The sequence below is a fragment of the Anolis sagrei genome, chromosome 5 (genome assembly GCF_037176765.1).
Source record: "Anolis sagrei isolate rAnoSag1 chromosome 5, rAnoSag1.mat, whole genome shotgun sequence".
Classification (NCBI taxonomy): Eukaryota; Metazoa; Chordata; class Lepidosauria; order Squamata; family Dactyloidae; genus Anolis; species Anolis sagrei.
In genome coordinates, this window is record NC_090025.1 from 44,601,293 (window position 1) to 44,622,698 (window position 21,406).

At 42.2% G+C, this 21,406-nt stretch overlaps 1 protein-coding gene across 3 annotated transcripts in view; it reads right to left on the minus strand.

Moving 5' to 3' along the window:
* ELF2 (E74 like ETS transcription factor 2) overlaps positions 1 to 21,406 on the minus strand; it is a 52,293-nt gene that overhangs the window by 19,169 nt on the left and 11,718 nt on the right. For 2 of the 3 annotated variants that reach the window (XM_060778929.2, XM_060778928.2), the window contains exons 2-3: positions 14,057 to 14,281; positions 12,625 to 12,790 (exon numbers count right to left, since the gene is read on the minus strand). In XM_060778929.2, the coding sequence (XP_060634912.2) occupies positions 12,625 to 12,790; positions 14,057 to 14,131 (241 nt within the window). In that variant the 5' untranslated portion in view covers positions 14,132 to 14,281. Of the gene's footprint in view, positions 1 to 2,396; positions 2,567 to 12,624; positions 12,791 to 14,056; positions 14,282 to 21,406 lie in introns of those variants that run through there. The other variant, XM_060778930.2, reaches the window with a different exon arrangement.

Genomic DNA, 21,406 nt, shown 5'->3' on the forward strand with positions numbered 1-21,406 from the left:
ACTGTGTCGAAGTACATTAAAACTGCACAGGAAGCAGATTGCGGCAGGACATGAATGAGAATGTCTACCTCAGACACAGGAAAACTTCGGCCTTCCAAGTGTTTAGGACTTCAACTCCCACAATTTCTAACAGCCTTGGGCCTATTCCTTTTCCTCCTGCAGCCTCTTAAGCTGAGTTCAAATGACAGGAAGACAGAACTTTAGGAAGAACTTCTGAACGGTTAAGAGCTATTAAGCAGTGGAATAGGCTGCCCCTGATAGAGTCCCTCGAATACAGAGGCTGGGTGGCCATCTGTCAGGAGTGCTTTGATTGTGAACACACAATGAAAGCACTCCCAACAGATGGCCACCCAGCCTCTTTAGCCTTATTCTGCTAAAGAGGGTCGTAAAATGTAGAGGGGTGACTGAGAGGGAACTTGGGAGATCAAAGCTGACTTTATGGCAGTTGGCACCAACAACAATAGAAAAGATATGTATCACCCTAGGGCAAACGTGGGCCCTCTAAATGTTTTGGACTTCAGCTCCCACCATTCCTAACAGCCTCAGACCCCTTTTCCCCCCTCAGCCAGAAAAGGAAGGGGTCTGAGGCTGTTAGGAATGGTGGGAGCTGAAGTCCAAAACACCTGGAGAGCCCAAGCCTGCCACTACCTGGTCTAACTCCACGCTTAAGCGGGTGAGGGGAGAAAGGAAGGGGGCTGAGGCTGTTAGGAATGGTGGGAGTTAAAGTCTAAAACACCTGGAGGGCCCAAGTCTGCCAATGCCTGGTCTAACTCCACGCTTAAGCGGCTGAGGGGGAAAAGGAAGGGGCCTAAGGCTGTTAGGAATGGTGGGAGTTAAAGACCAAAACACCTGGAGGGCCCAAATCTGCCCATGCCTGGTCTACTCCACGCTTAAAAGGCTGAGGGGGAAAGGAAGGAGCCTGAAGCTGTCAGGAATTGTGAGAGTTGAAATCCAAAACACCTGGAGGGCCCAAGTCTGCCAATGCCTGGTCTAACTCCACGCTTAAGCGGCTGAGGGGGAAAGGAAGGAGCCTGAAGCTGTCAGGAATGGTGGGAGTTAAAGACCAAAACCCCTGGAGGGCCCAAGTCTGCCAATGCCTGGTCTAACTCCACGCTTAAGAGGCTGAGGGGGAAAGGAAGGAGCCTGAAGCTGTCAGGAATTGTGAGAGTTGAAATCCAAAACACCTGGAGGGCCCAAGTCTGCCCATGCCTGGTCTAACTCCACGCTTAAGAGGCTGAGGAGGAAAGGAAGGGGCCTGAGGCTGTCAGGAATTGTGAGAGTTGAAATCCAAAACGCCTGGAGGGCCCAAGTCTGCCCATGCCTGGTCTAACTCCACGCTTAAGCGGCTGAGGGGGAAAGGAAGAGGCCTGAGGCTGTCAGGAATGGTGGGAGTTAAAGTCCAAAACACTTGGCGAGCCCAGGTCTGCCCATGCCTGCTCCACTCCACGCCAAGCCCGCCCTTCCTTCCTCCCTCTGGCCTTCCCTCCGGGCGCGCGCCTATTTCTCTGCCTCCGCCCCGCCCTCACTTCCGTATTTACAATCCTTCCTCTTCCCTCCAATTCAGCGCCTGCCTTGTCAGCGCCCCAGAGAGCTGCCACTCAGCCTCTCCCTCCCTTCCATTGGCGCGCCAAGGCACGGCCCCGCCCAATGAACAGGCCAGCGCGCTCATTTCGAACCTCCTCGGCCGGCGATTGGCCGCGGAGGGACCCTGGCGCCCGCCTCCGCTCCCACCCCGCGCGCGCGCTGGCTGGCTGGCTGAGAACGCTCCTCAGGGAGCTCCGTGCTTCCGCTCCGGGAGAAAGGCGGAAGAGAAGGGGAGAGAGGGAGGAGGGGGAGATCTGAGCGAGAGAAAAAGAATGGGCCGCAGAAATAATTCCGCGTACTAAGAAGCGTCTCCTTCCTTCACTTCCCCCTCGCCCCGACTTCCAGGTTTCCCCTCGTTCCTTTTCAAAGTTTAGGAAGGGGAGGAAAAAAAAGGAAGCGGTCTTTTCCGCCCCTTCAGGCAGCGTGGCTGGGGTTTGGCGGGCGCAACAATCGCCGCCCTTTTCCGGGTTTGGGCTCCAAACGAGCAGGCTGCAAAAAAAAAAAAGAGCAGGGCGGGCGCGAGAAACAAACACACACACATACACACACATTAATATGCATGCATTCCATGCAAAAGAAATGGTCTGAAAAGGCTGCTCTTTGCAGGGGCCACGCGCGCAACACACGCCTCTCGCGCACGCGCACCCGCCAAGGTGACGCTCACTTCCTGGATTCGTCCTCCCCTCCATTAACTCCAACGCGGGAGGAGAGAGGGAGAGAGAACGAGCGGCGTGCGCAACCCACCAGGCAACCAACCCTCCTCTTTCTACGCTCCACGCTTTCCCCTTCTCCCCCACCGCCATTTCGCTTACCGGCTCGGATGAGCAAATCGAGCTGGTTGGTGGGGCCCTCATGCAGGGAAGTCGCCATGTTTATGCCGCTGGAGAGGAGGAGGAGGAGGAGGCGGCGACTTCGCATTGACCTGCAAGGGGCTTCCTCGGCGCTCGGGGGCGCGCACGCAAGACCGCCCCCGTCCTTCTCCCCCCCCCCCCCGCGTGCGTACTTCGTCACCGCTGTGCGCGCGCGCTCCCGGGGAAAGAGGGAAGAAGGAGGGAGGGCAGAACCAACGCGAAAGGGAGAACTCTCTCTCTCCCGCGCGCGCGCTCGCCCCCGCAGCCAATGGAGGCGCAGCGGCAGCGCTTCCTGTCCTCCAGTGGGGCGCACGCGACCCTTCCTTCCTTCCACCCGCTGGCCTCGCAGCAGACAGGAAGTGCCGGGGAGACAGAGAAAGGGGAGAGAGGAAGGCGGCGCTTCCTTTTTCGCCTCCTCGAACCTGTCTTTGTATTTCTAGGCGCAAAGATTAAACATAAAAAATAACCCAAGATGATGGCAAACAGACTGAATGATAACTGGCAAATTAGAGGGAGAAAAGGTGGCTTTGGATTTCTAGGCGCGAAGATGACCGCAGATGCAGACTGCAGCCAGGAAATCAGAAGACATTTACTTCTTGGGAGGAGAGCAATGACCAATCTCGATAAAATAGTTACTTTATTTACTTAGGCGATTCCTTGTCCGAGTAGGATTGTCTTCCAAGATTAGTGTACTTGCAGTGGGTCCGTAGGTGACTGTGGAGCCCTATTCTTGATCTGCATCTTCTCCTGCAGTGAGGGCATCGGTTTCCATGTGACAGGCGGTCTCGGTCAGGGTTGGCTTCACACGTTTCTCTCTTTCGCCTTCAAATTCTGCAGCACTGCTGGTCACAGCTGACCTCCAGCTGGAGCGCTCAAGGGCCAGGGCTTCCCAGTTCTCAGTGTCTATGCCAGTTTTTAAGGTTGGCTTTGAGCCCATCTTTAAATTTCTTTTCCTGCCCACCAACATTCAGTTTTCCATTCTTGAGTTTGGAGTAGAGCAACTGCTTTGGAAGACAGTGGTCGGGCATGACTGGTCCAGTGGAATTGATGGCAGAGGACCATCGCTTCAATGCTGGTGGTCTTTGCTTCTTCCAGCAAGCTGACATTTAAGTTAAGAGTACAGAGATCACATTGGCAACGAAGGTCCGCATAAAGCAATGGTATTCCCTGTAGTAACCTAAGGATGCAAGAGCTGGACAATAAGGAAGGCTGAGCAAAGGATGATAAGACGGGATGCCTGCTATAGATGCAGGCGAAATGTCAGGAGAGAATGCTTCTAGAATATGGCCATACAGTCCGAAAAAACGACAACCCAAAAATAAAACACTTTTGAACTCTGGTGTTGGAGGAAAATTCTGAGAGTGCCTTGGACCACTAGAAGATCCAACCAGTCCATACTCCAGGAAATAAAGTCCGACTGCTCACTGGAGGGAAGGCTATTAGAGGCAAAGATGAAGTACTTTGGCCATATAATGAGAAGACTGGAAAGCTTGGAGAAGATAATGATGCTGGGGGAAAGAATAAGGAAAAAGGAAGAGGGGCCGACCAAGGGCAAGATGGATGAATGTTATCCTTGAAGTGAATGGCCTGACCTTGAAGGAACTGGGGGTGGCCACTTCCAACAGGGAGCTCTGATGTGGACTGGTCCATGAGGTCATGAAGAGTCAGAAGTGACTGAACAAATAACAAAACCTCTGCGAGGAAAAGAGGAGCCGACGCATCCCATGACAGCTCCGTGTGTGTGTGTCATTTCATTCAGAAACAAGCATCGTCTTCATCCTCCTCTTCAGGTGCACAAGCTTCCCACGCAAAAGCCGCTTCCTCTTCTAGTTGTTGAAGTGCCCGTTCGTTGAGGCTCTGGCGTAAAAGCAAGTCCAACGGCTGGCAATACATCCTGGCCAGGTGTTGCTTAGCGCACATCTGCTGCATCTGAACTGTAGCATTCAAGCAATTTGATTCCCCCTTTTTGACACTCCTAGTCCCGCAAAGAAAGCAACTGCTCTCTTTATCCCAAATACATGAAGTTTCACCCACATCTATGACAGGCCAACACTTCCTAACAAAGTACTCCCCCAGGCAGGAAGCAGCAGGCTTTGAAGCTGCAAGGCCATTCAGTGCTAATCAAGGCAGCCAATTGCAACATTCACACATGCCTCAAGCAAACAAGTTCTTTCTTCCACCCTGGACATTCCACAGATATATATAACCCCCCCCCCCCCCACTTGCCTAGTTTCCAACAGACCTCACAAACACTGAAGATGCCTGCCATAGATGTCAGGAGAGAATGCTTCTGGAACATGGCCATACAGCCCAGAAAACTCACAGCAACCCAGTGATTCCTGCCATGAAAGCTTTCAATAATACATGAAGCGACCATTTCACTGCATTCAATTTCTATGAGTGTGTCCACACTTGCATGAATGCAGTTCGACTCCACTTTAACTGTCCTGACTCAATGCTGTGGAGTCATGGGATTTGTAGTTCCACAAGGCCTTTTAACCCAGGAATGGGCAAACTTCGGCCCTCCCGGTGTTTTGGACTTCCAATTCCCACAATTACTAACAGCCAGTAGGCTGTTAGAAATTGTGGGAGTTGAAGTTTGCCCATGCCTGCTTTAAACTCCTCTGCCAAGGAGTGCTGGTGCCTCACTTAATCATTAAAGTGTCAAAACAGCATTGATCTCATACCATAAAAAGAGGCACATTAGAGTAAACACAAATAAACAAATAGTAGCTTTACATTCAGAAGCCTTCATACTGGAGCTTTCTCACTTGAGGCGTCTCACACAGAGGTTTACCTCATACTCCTCAGGATGACACTAGGTTTCGCCCACTAACTCTAACAGGCTTCAGTCTACTCACTCTCCTCAGGATGACACTAGCTTTGGCCCCTCCCAGGCCCATCCCACTCAGTGTGTGCCTGGCCACCCTCCCTCCTGACCCAGCCCTCTCAGTTGGGCCCACAATGCAGCCCCAGGGCAAAAAAGTTTGTCCATGCCTGATACATACACTGCCATATAATGTAGTCTCAACTGTTAATCATTGGGGCTAATAGAATTCTGGGGGGGGGGGGGGGGGACTAGCATGCTACAAATTAAACTGTGTCTGAATTCGACACAGACATATCTGTTCTCAAAGTTCTCCGGATTTCTCTTTGCTATGTATATCTGAGCACTTATATCAGCAAGATAAGAATAGAAATTACTATGATGGCCTCAAGATTTTCCTCCCCCTCTCATCCCAAATGAAGCATTGGCAATGACTCTGAGGAAGGCTCTGGTTGAGCAGGTACAGATTAACTCCTGCTTTTCCCAAATATATATACTTTGAATAAGACAGCTTGTGATGTGGGAGTTTAGCATTTGCAGAAGGAAAAGGAAGTCATATTTACAAATTCCTATATTTAAACAAATCTAATGTGCTCGGTTTTCAAAACCCTGAAACCAAAAAGAAATTTCCTGACAAATGTCATGCGCAGCAACAAAAAAGTGCACTCTTTGTAATTTGGCCAAAAAGGTGTGCACTACAGTTGCTGACTGCTTAAAATACCTTCTTTAAAAGCGTAAGTGTCAGAACACGGAAGTATCCAGCAGTGGGGAAAAAGCCTTGGGGTGCATCTGTACTGGAGAATGGATCCCCTTTAATTGCCTTGGTTCAATGCTATGGAATCATGGAGGCTGTAGTTTGATATGATCTTGAGCCTTCTCTGCTAAAGAATGCTGATGCCTCACCAAAATACAAATCCCAGGATCCCTCAAAAAGGAGCTCCTGAATCAGCTTCCCCTTCTGCAGTACTGAGATTACTGTATTAAAGCAATCTAAGGTGTACCCTAATTTTGACTAGCTAATTTAGCCAAAAAAAGGTGAGCATTAGATTCGAGTAAATAGGTTATGTCATCTTATGGATCGTGGCTACAGTCAATTTGATATGTGTAACCTATTCCTATGTCAACTTGGAACCAAATTTCATTAAATTAATCAAGATCTACTTATTGGGAGAATAAGATCACGGCCTATTTTGCCTTTATAGATGATGAAGGTATTTGTTTCATTAGGTGTTCAAAGTAAGCATGGTATTTCTAGCTCCTTATTTATATGCGTGTATAATCCTATCCAAGAATTTTAAAGCAGCTCTGTGATTTAGTACAAAAGCAACAAATAACTTACATAGAAACAACAATGTTTATATATTCTATTAGTAAAATAAAAAAATACAGAAGAATTTATTTTAAATCTATCTTTACATAACTGACATACAGTCAAAAGTTTGAACTTATTCTAACACTTATTTTCCATAACAGTGGCATAAAGAGTGACATCATTACCTGAAAAAGAAAAACAAAATTTTTATTAGAATAAACAAGTTAGCATTTGCTACTAAAAGGGACCGAGGGTTCTTCCTCCCACCAGTTACTTAAATATGCATAGTATTATAAAGAAGCTATACATACCAGCAATGTTCTGGATCAGGATTTCACTCCCATCAGAAGGTAAATCATGACAACATCCTATGAAATTATTTCTTCATGAAGATCTTCTACCTCCCTGTGGCAACAATATTTTTTTAATTAAAAAGGAACTTTACTTGTGCCACATTGGAGGATTTTCTGATGTGATGTCAAGAATGTGAGAAAAAAGGAATTATTTAATGGTAGTATTTTATCTAAAAAGGCCACATCTCCCATGATCTGAAAATATCAAATCGTCATTAGTGATGACACAATTTATAGACACATGAATAGCAGCATTCACATGAAACACATCGAAGGTAAGACCAGTGTTGGCTTAGCTAAGCAACATTTTCAAAATCGAAAGCTGAAGACTATTTTTATTTCACCTAACAAGGGAAATATCAATTCTAACATTGGTATCTGTGTAGAAAATGCAATGGAGATTTAACAGGCATTACTATCCTATTCTTGGAAAGTAACAGATCCAAAATACTCTGAAATGCATAATTGTCTACATAGGTGGCTGCAGTAGTGATACCTTTACTTTCTTCTGGTTCAATGTACACAACCCTTGTTTCATGCACATTATAGTATTGTATATAAAATTATCTTCAGGCTGCGTGTATAAGATGTATAAGGTAAAGATAAATGTTTCCCCTTGGCATTAAGTCTAGTCATGTCCAACTCTGGGGGGGGGGGGGGGTTGCTCATCTCCATTTCTAAGCCAAAGAGCCAGCGTTGTCTGTAGACGCCTCCAAGATCATGTGGTCAGCATGACCGAATGGAGCACCGTTACTTTTCCGCCGGAGTGGTACCTATTGATCTACTCACATTTTGCATGTTTATGAACTGCTAGGTTGGCTAATAGCAGGAATTCACCTCGCTCCTGGGATTTGAACTGTTGACCTTTCATTCAGGAAGTTCAGCAGCTCAGCGGTTTAACTGGGGGGCTCCATAAGATGTATATGGATCATAAATTAATGTTATGTTTAGACATAAGTCCCATCTCCAAGGTATTTCATTATGTATATATAAACAAATACATGTGTTCCAAAAATCTAAAACATCATTTCAGATAAGGGATACTCAACCTCTAAGAGGTTGGATTTAAAATAAGGGATACTCAACCTCTAAGAGGTTGGATCTAAAGTGTCCCTTCCTCAATAGAAGGAACCCCCAAGGCAAGGGACTGGTCCAGAACATAGTCTCAATGATGAAAGGAAGCTGCAACTTTTGCAGATGCTCCTTTCTTCCTTAAGGCCTTCTCTTTACCTTCCATATTATTCAAGAGGGCATCTATCCCTTCTAGAGCAACTTTTCAAGGGGAAAGAAGAATTGACAAACATCATCTCACTTCCCCACTTCTTTCCATAGAAGTAGTCCATGCATTAAGTTCCATCCACTGGAACTCTCTATTTAACCTACTGGACGCTTTTAAGGAAAACAAAAGTATATAGCTATCTATGAATTATAGCTATAAAAATCAAATAAAGTGGTTTCCTCTCAGTACAAAACCGGTTACATAAACTGGGATCATTACTGTGTGTACAGAGAAAACTTTAATTGCCACATGTGAAAGAGTTTTACAGATACTGACGACTACTAAAAAGATAAAAAGAGCAAATCAAACCTGCACTCTCCTTAGCCAAGATAACTAAACAGAGACTTTGCTCATTATCATGAGTAGCCATAACTCACTAGAAAAGACAACAATGCTTGGTAAAGTAGGAGGCAGTAGGAAAAATAGGAAGGCAACATCAAGAAAGCCAGAGCCTCAGTCTGCAAGAAATGAGCAGGGCTGTTGATGACAGGGTGACTTGGAGGCCTCTCATTCATAGGGTAGCCATATGTTAAAGTCCACTTGATATCAGTTAACACGAGATTTTAAATGTTTGATCATTTACTGTTGGCGTTCTGTGACAGACAAGCTTTTGAGCACTATGCCAATAAAAGCACCTTGTTATACTACACAGTGATGTTGTAAAACACTTTTCCAGGAAAAACGCATAAAAATGTCTTACTTAAATATCGAATCTATTTCTAGAAAGTCAGCCGCAGATGTTACACCCACACTTACCTTCAAAACTGAATCTGATTATTTAAATCATATTTACTGATGAAAAGGAAAAGAAAAGTTAGAAATGTATATGTTAGCTTTGTAGGCCAGGATCCAGTGGGCTAATCCCAGCAAAAACATTTGTTCAGACTCAATGGAATATCTAACTGTTGGGAAAATCGAAATTGGTGTTGTGCTCTATAAGAGTGTGTGGTTTGTTCAAACAATACACGTTATATCCTGTGGTTTCCCAATATATATCCACACCTGAAAAAGAGGATCTGTTATGGGAAACCCTAATATTCTTTGCCAGGGATAAATTTCCCATAGGCCATGTTACCCTATGCTGCCTTGCCAGGGGACATCTGGTAATGTGTATGATGAATGCATGACTGTGGTATTTCATTCTCCTCATTCCCCCACCCCTCTATTTTGATTTCTGGTGTCCCTCCAGGAGTGATATCCCCAGCTGATGAGAAAGTGCTATTTTTGATAAATGTATCTTTTCTTTCCTTCATTCTTGTCATGGTTTCAGCCCTAATTCTTCATATTGTTTCTCCCCACCATCGAGGTTGGGTTTTACTTCCTTCAAGACACTCCATACTCAAAAACACGAAGCTACATGCATCAGTCACATCACTTCATAAATCTGTTCGCCTTTCAGAGAGAGGGGACATTTCACCATCTCATCATCCTGGCATGATGCCTTGCTGCATAATGATATTTTCCTTGCACCTCCTAGATCTAGGCTGAATGGTTAGCCATGTCAGCACAGTGCCTCATGAGTAACCCTGTTTACCCTTCACTTCCTACGTGCAGATAAAATTCTTTGCCAAGCCAGCATTATCTCTTTCCTCCTGGGGACTCCTATAAGAGAAAACTAACCGCTGCTGACTGTACAGTATTTTCTTTTTGGTTTTAACATAGTAGCCACTCTACTTTTGATTTCATGTTTCTACTCCCTTCCAATATATCAATATTATTTCTCAATTGGCAGGGAACAATGAGGAAATCATTCCAAAGATCACTAAAGAACACAGAGTAAACAGGGGAGGATTTGTTATCCCTCAGCGAATGGGGACAGGGACTCACATTATTATAGGAGCATTAGCTAAATTTCCATTCCAGTGCCACAAGAACCTTACAGAGTCATAGAGTCACAGACCCATAGAGTTGGAAGAAACTTTCTGGGCCATACAATCCAACTCCTGCCAAGAAACAGGAAAATCACATTCAAAGCACCCCTGACAGATGGCCATCCAGTATCCGTTTAAAAGCCTCCAAAGTAGGAGCCTCCACCACACTCCAGGGCAGAGCATTCCACTGCTGAACAGCCTTCACAGTTAGGAAGTTCTTCCTAATGTTCCAGTGGAATCTCCTTTCATGTAGTTTGAAGCCATTGTTCCACATCATTGACCCCAGGGCTTGCTCCCTCCTCCCTATCATTTCCCCTCACATGTTTATACATGGCCATCATGTCTCCTCTCAGTCTTCCCTTCTGCAGGCTAAACATGCCCAGCTCTTTAAACCATTCCTCATAGGGCGTGTTCTCCAGACCCTTGATCATTTTAATCATCCTCCTCTGGACACATTCCAGCTTGTCAACATCTCTCTTCAATTGTGGTGCCCAGAATTAGACACAGTGTGATTCTAGGTGCGGTCTGGCCAAGGCAGAATAGAGGGGTAGCATGACTTCTCTGGATCTAGACACCATACTCTTATTTATGCAGGCCACAATCTCATTTGCTTTTTTAGCTGCCGCATCACATTGTTGGTGCATGTTTAACTTGTTGTCCATGAGGACTCCAAGGTATTTTTCATACATACTGCTGTCGAGCCAGCCTCCCCCCCCCCCCCAATTCTGTATCTTTGCATTTCATTTTTTCTACATAAGTGGAGTATCTTGCACTTGTCCCTGTTGAACTTCATTTTGTTAGCTTTGGCCCATCTCTCTAATCTGCTAAGACCATTTTGAATTCTGCTCCTGTCTTCTGGAGTATTAGCTATCCCTCCCAATTTGCTGTTGTCTGCAAACTTGATGATCATGCCTTCTAACCTTTCATATAAGTCATTAATAAAGATGAAATGGATGGTGGAAACTAACACCCATTTGTATTTCCCCTTTCAGCAGGAGTCTCTTTTTGCATTCGGTATCACAATTTTTGGTACTTTCCTCTTGGTATCATGAGCAATCTGCAATGCAGCATAGAGGGGTGGCACTGAAAAATCCAAAGGCTGGCTTGGGCATAAAGTTCTCTGAATCCTGAATCATGGAGTTATAAATTGTTGTATACAGAATCCTATTTTAAGAAACAGGTGTAATAATTGGTTCCTTTAAGTTGCAAAATATTGGTGATTCTTAAAAATGCAGTGGAACTTTTTTGTTCAACAGTAAGCTTTGCTTAGAGGTATCCACAAATCTGCCCTAAATACAAAATATAACCAGGAACTAAACTGGGACTACAGAATTTGTATTATATATGGGAGGCCTTTCCAAAAGAGGAAGGGCAAGGATTGGGCTTGCTGAATTTGGAGGAAATTATTAAGTCATATGTGTCCACCAGTTAAATGTTAGATCTGAAATGTGCTATTTTATCAATATACTATCAGTGGCTACACCACTAATGAGGAACTAAAGTTCCGACAGATCTGTACCTTACTAACACTGATTTATAGTCTCACCATATTCCAGATACAGTGTCTTTGCACCCGAATTGGTAGAATATTCTACCATATCAGAAAAAGGGTACTAGCAGTCATTTCGATGTAGCTGGTCTGAAAGATTCATCCAATCTCTTCAACAAGCTATGCTAACTACAGCTGCTGGAAATGCCATCAACATCTGGAGGGCCACACATTAGTCATTCCTGTTCTATTCAAAGTATATCTGTGGCCAACAAGTCATGCCAAAAGTGGGGATGATTTCAACTTTTGTAACCATTAATTTACTTGTTACTTCTTGGTATATTTATTTGACCAATTTAATTATTGCTACAAATGCCAAAACTTTAATGAAGATGTCTCAAAGAACCCAAAAGAGACAATTTAAAGTAGCCTGTCTTATTGAAATTACCGATTACCCTACCTCACCTTGTTCAAGACAAGCCCATATTTTAATATTAAAAGAGGAAAACACCAAAATAGCTTGAAATGTAACAAGTACTATAACAAATGTAAATATGCTGTCAGCAATATTAATTGTGGAGCTACAGGTATTTATTGTTAAACACCTTCCCTAGTCAAGTGATAGGATATCTCCTAATATGGAATATAAACTGGAGGAATTAAAAATATATATCTCTGAATTTTACGCAGGGAAGGTACAGCTAGCATCTTTGTTCAATGTTATAATTCCCACATTCCTTTGGCTCTTCCCATTAAGCCGAAGGAAAGCAAAAATCAATCTGGAAATAAAAGGTTTGTAAGAGGCAGTGTGGTATCAAGTGGTTTGAGGATTGGACTCTGACTCGGAAGACCAAAGTTCAGCTCGCCATTGGATCTTGAGCAAAACACTGTCTCTCATCCCCTAAGGTAGGCAACTGTCCTCTGAACAAATCTTGCCAAGAAAACCCTATAATAGGGTTGCCATAAGTTGAAACAACCTAAAGGCACAGTACAACACAACAATTAAAATATGGAAACACACCAAATGCTTTTCTTTTTTTTAAAAAAAACAGGTCTACCTGTTCTCACAGTTTCAGTCTCGATTTCTTGTTCTTCTGCAACATCTTGTAGCAGGTATGTTTCATCATCATAGACAAAGATCTGTGCAGCATACCCTTGTTCTAGTCGGGCACTGGGTACAGGTTCTACTATTACAGCTGGATACTCAGAGACAGGCTCATTCTCCTGTAGGAACCCATAAGAAAAAGGGAGAGCAAATTAGTTCAGTTTCCTAATCTGTTCTAAACAATCCCTTTCCCATTCCACTATGTAACTTTATGAGTTTAACAGAATGTTAGAATAAATCTAAATATATCTTAGAATATCACATTAGAAATGCACCATAAGCTCTAGACTATGACTGGAATCCTGGTGTCCACCAGACATGGTTTAATTCTGGCTCCCAGCCAATATATTTCATGGGGTATTGTGTGGTTTTTGGGCATCTTCTGAGGATCTGATCGTCTGAAGATGCCAGCTACAAATCCAGGTGAAAGGGCAGGAGAAAATACTGCCAGAACATGGCCATACAGCCCAAAACCCACAAAACATCCCAGTGATTCCGGCTGTGAAAGCCTTTGACAATAGAATACTGTATGCTTCATGTTTCATGGGAGCTGCAGTATGCCACCATCTGAAGCCTCATGGTTTCTCTATTCCTCAAGATACAAATGCTATTGTATGTGATTAACAAGCAGCATGTCATTATAATTTTCAAGAATTTGAAAACCACCAAGGCACATGATTGCAGGAACAATTAGAACTAGAATGATTATAACCAAACGTCCACAGATTTCATTGTGAAACTTTAACATATACAGTAAGCCCATGTATTATGCAAAGGACCCATTATAGGGCCTTTCATGTAATACGATTTTCACATAATCTGGAACCCTATTTTTTCCTGAAATGAGCTATATCCTTGACTTCCAGTAAAATCACTCTGGAGAACCTAAAAAATACCAATAGAAGAGTTTTCTCTAGGCCTCTAATTCAATTCTATGGTCAACATCCCATAGAATTTCACTAGATACAGTGTCTTGTATTTTTCCCCTCCTACTTTGCTGTTGTACATTTTGTTGTGTCACACAACCAAGAATTGAAATGATGTTGTTACCCCTTGATAATAAAAAGCATACTGTGTCATACAATTTAAATAAATGAAAAGAAGTCACACTTGTTAATTTCATATTTAATTTAGCTAATGGTTATTGTGTGCCTTCAAAGTCTTAATTTAATGAATCAAACATAAAAAGCTTCTGAATAACAGGCTTGAGATATTTCTCCCAGTGATGTTGTAATTTATCATATATCCCTTTCTTTTCTTTCACTTCTTTATTTTAATTTTTCTAAATAGGCAGTAAGAAATACCCTTTTCTCACTTCAAAGCATGCATTCTTGGTCAACATTTTAAAAGACTATATTAAAATAGGTTGTATTTCATTTTCTGACCTCGCAAACGATTTGTACTCCATTGCTGTCAAACTCCAGAACGGAACCTCCACTGTCAACTACTGCTGATGTCATTGTACATTCCTTGGAAGAATTACAAGACTGACAGGAAAGGATGTGTATCTTCTCAACAATAGTAATGCTGAAAGCTGGAGAGACACAAAGTTTCTAAATGAGGCAGAGTATTTCCACAATTCCACTTCTGTGATACTGAGATAAGAAATTCTGAAAGAGAACATGTAAAAAGGGCATTTGTTTACTCAACAATATCTTACAGTACTTCCAGAAGTATTTGCATCCACAATCATTTCATATTTTGAAAAATTAATGGTTTGACATCACATAATACCTTCAACACTTAGTAAGTGGAATAACAGTTCCCTTACATTAACACTGATATACATTTATTTCAGCTTTGTCATCTTCTATTTTATTTAAAACTTGCTTTATTATTTTCGGAGCTATATATTGTTCATTAACGGTTTCTTCATGCTCTGTCAGTCATTTGAAGGAGTGTAAAGGCAAGAAGATAACGTGAGAGTTAGATACAAATATTTAGTATCATTGGGGAGTACCTATAAATTCTGAACCAGCTACTGTTTCATGAATTAGGCAAGCTGATCTATGGGTCCTCTGTAAGGCTTCCATATGGAAGACTGCAATCCCAAGCCATTCTCCCTGCAACTGCATAATCAGCAGAGGAAAGTGCCCACTCTCTGCACTTGAAGTGCTCAGGGGAGAAAAGCAACTGGATGTAAAAAAGCAGATCAAAAGATATCCTTGTTTTGAAGCTGATCCCTCTCCTGGATCCTGTAGTAAAAGAACCAAGTACTTGCTTCCTGCTGCTGCTAAATCGAAAGATAAGCTAATCGTGAATAAGATTTTTGTTCGTTTCTTGATATTTCAGCTGTATCCTTTCTCACAGCACAGCAATCAAGACAGCATACAATGTTTTAAAAGCACAATACGAGTTTTAAAAACTCTTCATACAAATGTTAAGACACAATTCAACTAAATGTACATTCAAAAACGTAACATTGTTATATTTTAAAACCAACATTAAATAAGTTAAAACAGCATTAAGAGATACTTAAAACATAATACAACCACTACAATCTCATTAAAAGCTTTATCCACTGCAAAACACATAAAACCAAATGCTTCCTTAAATAAAAAAGGTCTTTAACTGTCCAAAGAAAGATAGCAGGGAGGAAGCCAAGTAAATCTTCTGGAGAGGGAAGTTCAACAACTTGGAAGCAGCCACTGATAAGGTTCGCTTTCATCCTCACCACATGTTTGAGATGAGGAGCTTCTGGTGGCGCAATAGGTTAAACCATGCATGGGCAAACTTCAGCCCTCCAGGTGTTTTGGACTTCAACTCCCACAATTCCTAACAGCCAGTAAGAGTCCACAACACCTGGCGAGCCGAAATTTTCCCATGCTTAGGTTAAACCCTTGTGCCGGCAGGACTGCCAACCGAAAGGTCGGCAGTTCGAATCCAGGGAGCAGGGTGAGCTCAGTCTGTCAGCTCCAGCTTCCCATGCGGGAACATGAGAGAAGCCTCCCACAGGATGGTAAACCATCAGGGCATTCCCTGGGCAACATCCTTGCAGACAGCCAATTCTCTCACACCAGAAGCAACTTGCAGTTTCTCAAGTAGCTCCTAACACGAAAAAAATCCGAGATTATGGTGGAACCAAGAGAGCCTTCCGCTAAAGATTTTATATCAGGAGCAGGCTCATATAGCACGTATTAGCACATTATCTGATACAATAGCATCTTTGGTGGCCCAAGACACAAAGACATTTCCCACACCATCATTAGCCCACTTTCATGGACAACACTTGCTTGGGGGATTTGAGGGAGGTGTGGAGGTCACTCATTTACTGTTTTCTGCAGATTTCAGGTGTGCTAAATGCAGACTAATTGTAGAAATATATAGGTTTCTGCAATTCTACTCATCAATATACCAGTGACAAGAATAATTATATTTAATTTTTAATATGGTTTGGAAAACACAGCACTTGGCCCTTCAGGATCAATCACCAAAGAAAGAAGATTACCACTGGAAAATGACTGTGTGCATGTAAAATTTCATACCCTACAACAGCTAAGGAATATTCACAATTTGGCTTCACCCAACCTCTTCACTTATTACATCATGAAATGTTTAATCTTCAGCTTTGTTTGTGTATATATATATACATATACACAAACACATACTGTCACCTTTCCCTGTGTTTCTGCTCAGCTGGTTCAGGAACCAGTGTGTTTTGCCCAAGGGAAAAGACAGACCTGAGTTTTAGCCAACTTTTGTACTTTCAAAAATTGCAATAACTCATTCGTTCTTTGTCCCAATATGAGCTGCTAGGTGTAACCAGAAACCAGCATACCTGCCTATAATTTATTTAATCTTCAGTCTCCATCTTGGGATGGATTGAACTGGAGATCTCAGCCACAACATTTAGTCTAATTGTATACTCCAATTTCTTCACTGTTTAGCCTGGTGAATAGTTCTGGAAAGCTTAAAAGCCTGTGCAGTTTTATGGCACAACTTAATAAAGGGATTGCAGGTGGTAATGTACCTCTATAGTAAGTTTTGTCCTTCAACCAAATTTTTCAGGAATCCCAGTGGACATGAGATCTGTCTCCTTTCAGAGATGTTGGTGCATGTGTATGTATTCAAGTAGCCCATCAACTCATGGAATTTCAAAAGGTTTTCTTAGGCAAGAAATACTCAGAGATGGTTTTGACCAGCCCTTCCTCTGAAACATAGTATATCGCACTGGTTTTCTTTGGGAGACGTGGATGGTAGACCGAACACCAGGTGCTGTAGGTATATTCCAGATGAAGGTACACACAAAGCTGCCTCTGAGTGTTTCTTATCTTAGAAATGCCAATGACATTTATGGGGTTGCCATAAGTCAACAAGCAACTTGAAAACATATATACATACACAAGAGCATGTCTGGCTAATTATACTAAGCAGAAGTTTATAGATTGCCATGTACTGGGTTTTTTTCCCTAGTGCTAGCTGGAGTTTTACCAACAAATGGCCTCTGTGACACCAGAAGACACATGTTGGATATCTCTTCTGGCTCCCTCTTACCTCAGTCTGTGCATGGTCCATGTTTAATCAGGCACATCCTGTCAAAATATGAACTTTGCTTCTGTGAGAGTTCTCTTATGTTATTGATAACTGTAATGAACGATGGATTTAATTTGAAGCAATTTGGTCATAGAGGCTTCAGTTTACACACCCCTTAAAAATAATGGTTGTCATCCTGTTCAGTAGGCTGGACTTCTGATCTCATGACTACTGAGGATAGCTTACAACAAAATGTAACCCTAAAATCTATCTTTTCAGCCTGAAAATGCCCCAGCCAGAAGGTTTCCAAGTTGCTGCAAATTAGAAATGACATATTCAGCATTTATTCCATTTGCAGGGCACACTGAGTGAAGCAATTGCAGCGAGACTCCAAAGGGCCTCTTCAGCACCTCGCTACCAGAAGAGGACTGCAGATTTAACTTTCCAGGGCCTTGATCTACAGAATTTCAGAAACCCTTTAGCTGGGTAGGTGTTTTGGGGAAGGAGGATTACATTGTCAGACATAACAATGACAACATAGCACCATTTATCTTTGATAATGCAAAATCTCAGCTAGCATCTTATTAAAGCGTTTTATTTCTTATTTGAAAGACTATTAGTGTTCTGAGATAAATTTTGCAGGAGTTGTACTTTGCATCCTTTCTGCTCATTTTCCTCTATTTAACTTCACTGAATTGGAGGGAAAGTCTGTTTTCCTATTCCCTCATCAAACTAAAAAAATGAATCCACTTTAAATCCGATTGCTCCTTGCTGCAGAATTTTGGGGTTTGTAGTTTAGGGAGGAGCCTTTAACAGCCTCACTAAACTACAAACTCTGAAGGAGCCAGAAACCAGATTTAAAGTGGATTCATTCTCTAGTGTGATGAAGTAGCTCTAAGCATTTTTGGGATGGGATGATAACAAACCTGTTCCTCCAGCTTTTCTTTGTTTTATCATTACATGTTATTGTATTTTATTGCTTTAATTATCTTTATTATTCACACTGATATTTTATATTTTAAAATATTTAAATTCATTACAATGAGTCCATTTTTTCCCAAAAGCTGGAATAATAACTTTCTTCATCTTTGTTCTTACTATGCTTATGAAATATAAAATCCAGAAAGGGGAAACATCTCTGGGTGCTGTGCTCAAAAAGATCACCTTCCAGAAAAAGAATATGAATTGCCTTATGAAAAGTCGTGGTACAGGATGGTAATAATTCACAATATTTTATTCCTTTCACTAATTATGATTCTCTTGAACAGTGAAATCTTTGAACCAATCTGTTTCTACACTGAGTCAGAACAGTCACAGTGGTCAAGACTGAAATTTATCATTTTATCGTCCTCTTAGTTTAAGAGGTGAATTTCAGACATTGGAATCCTCATTTTCATTTCTCTGAATAAGCTAACAAGATTTAAACATTTCTGCCAGAGCATTATTGCTCCAACAGGTCCTCTAGTCCCATCCCCCGCCCACAAAGTATCCAACACTCTTTTATGTGGGTTAAATTTAATTCCAGCCTTGACCTATCAATTCATCTGTTGGGATTCCAAGTCTGTGCTCACCTTGATGTTATTTTTGGGAGATTACTAACATTGCTCCAATCAGATATAAACAAGTATTAAAACATCTTTTGAGGCTGTCACACATGGCTACAACATGCTGTTTAGCCAGTATGTATACCAAATCTAATATAACGGGGGCCCAGAGTTTGCGGCTGGAGAATCTACTTGGAAGAAGCATCTTACCATCTGACCAAACATGGAGCAGAGAGAAAGCTTAAGAGACACGTGTTTGGGAACCTGAAATGGGGAGAGCTGAATGGAAAAAAGAAATAAATGAAGCAGTACAGGACTGAAGAATGGCCTGCCTACCTCAGCTGAGCATATAGTCACACTCATGCTGGACATAGCCAGATGTGGGAAGCTTGGCAGAGGGATCCATGGAAGGCATTCAAATCATGACCTTCTCCAGGACTTCAGGGGGACATAGCCCTGCCCCCATCCTGACTGATGGATTCTTAAGGTCCCTCAACACCCCAAAGCAGATAGGAGAAAGATGCTTCAACAAGATGGGGGGACGGCAATTCATGTTGATAATATATGCTGTTTTGCAGGTGATACACCTCAATGTGACTAAATTCAAACAGCAATCTGCTGTATTTAAGATGTAATTTTGCATACTTACTCAAAATATTCAATTAAATTACTATATGATTAGATTTTGCAGCTGGTGGCAAGCAAAGTTCAGCCACAATTTGTTGGTTCATTAACATATAAGAGGTACTTTTTTAAAAGATGGCAAAGGAGAAGAGGAGGAAAAAAGAGATTCAGAACTACTTTTTTTTTGCCGTGTCAGGAGCGACTTGCATTCAGAACTACTGTATTTGCTAGTAAGCCTCCATTAAAAAAGAAGAGAATGAACTACATATACCAAAAAAGAAAGAAAGAAAGGAAAAATACAAGAAAAGCATGAGAAATCTGAAGTCACCTGGCAAAAGGGGAAAAAAAACCCAGTCTTTTTGAACATTTGCACCAACTCGATGATAATTCTAGCAATGTTTATACTGAAGTGCAAATGTGTCTATCCACCGTAAGCACCAATAGCAAACAAAATGGTAGGAATCAGCAGATGCTTTTCCAGTCATGCTGTGTGCACTCCAGGCAGCTGTCAGATTTGCACACAACCAACAGAGCATCAGAGTGTGTTTCTAGCCCAGAATCAACAGCGTGGCTCTCATCCTTTCCCTTACCGGGCCTCTGGGAGTGCCACATATGCCGTCACCCTAGAGCTGTGCCCACTTTCAAAACAGAAGTCAGTGCCAGATTGTTCTCTGTCTTGCTAACTTTTAACAGCCACAAGAAGTACTTTAAATTGGAGCATCTTAAACTTTTTCTACTTGCAACCCCATTGTGTATGATAAATTTTAATGTGACCCTAGGTATATAGGTATATAAAATAGCTATTGTGACCCTAGGTATATAGGTATATAAAATAGCTATTAAAATCAAACATTTTTCAAGGGTTGCTACACAGACTGATTTTCCTTTTTGTGGAGTATAGCTGAAGCATTTTCTGCAGCACCCACTGTAAACACTGCACATCGTTGCTAGCATATGAGGCATGCTTTTACTATTGCCATTTTTTGTGACCCAACATTAATCTAAGGCAGTGGTTCCCAACCTTTTTTGACCAGGGACCACTCTCCAACATTAGTACCAAAAGGGTTATGAATCAGTTTTTGGTCAACTTTAGATTTGGTCTGGTTATTTGGAGTGCCGATTCAGAAAACTGCATTGAATAGACCACCTCAGCTCTAGTTTCTGATACAGAACATATGCCATCCACTAGTCGCCATCGGCTCGCCCAAAGAAAACCATATTTAATAATCTATATTTAATAATGATATTTTATAAATTATTATTATTATTATTATTATTAATCTAGAGCTGATATGAGTTGTCAGCCTCTCCCCTCCTGTCATCCCCGTTGCCTCAGCACTATAAGTTTCACGAGACCAGTCACTCTCATTGCCATGTGATTTTGAGGCAATGGTGTAGTAATGGTGAAAAATCTTATTTTTCTTCCTACAGACCACTGGTGGTCCACGGATCACAGGTTGGGAACCACTGATCGACAGGGACCCCATTTGGGGTTCAGAAGCCACACTAAAAGAAGCAGTACGTTAAATCAGGCATCCTCAAACTGCAGCCCTCCAGCTGTTTGGGCCTTTAACTCCCAGAATTCCTGGCAATTGAACAAGCTTATTAGGGCTTCTGGGAGTTGGAGGCCCAAACAGCTGGAGGGCTGCAGTTTGAGGATGCCTGCTTTAGATAGTTAGCAGCATCAGTACCACCTTGAATTATTCTCTACAAGAAGAAAAAGGAGGCGGACAAATGATGGCATGGCACTTCCTACTGTTATCCTTACTAATTTAGTTTGTGTCAATCAGATTTTCAAGTGCCACAAGCAACCAGAAAGTACAATAATGATTAAGTGATCATATGAGAACAAGGATAAATTCGACTACAAGTAAAACTTGACATTAATTTTGATAAAGTCTGAGTAGGTGATGTGAAATCAGCAAAGGAATGTGGGAGGTTTGGAGAATAGGTTGATAAAAGTGTCATCCCATGGGCAACTGATCTAAATAATGCAAACTGTAGGATGGTGATCGTTAAGAATTAGAACAAAATCATCACGATCATAATACATTATTGGACTATTTTATACAGTTCTGATCATGAAAAAGGTAC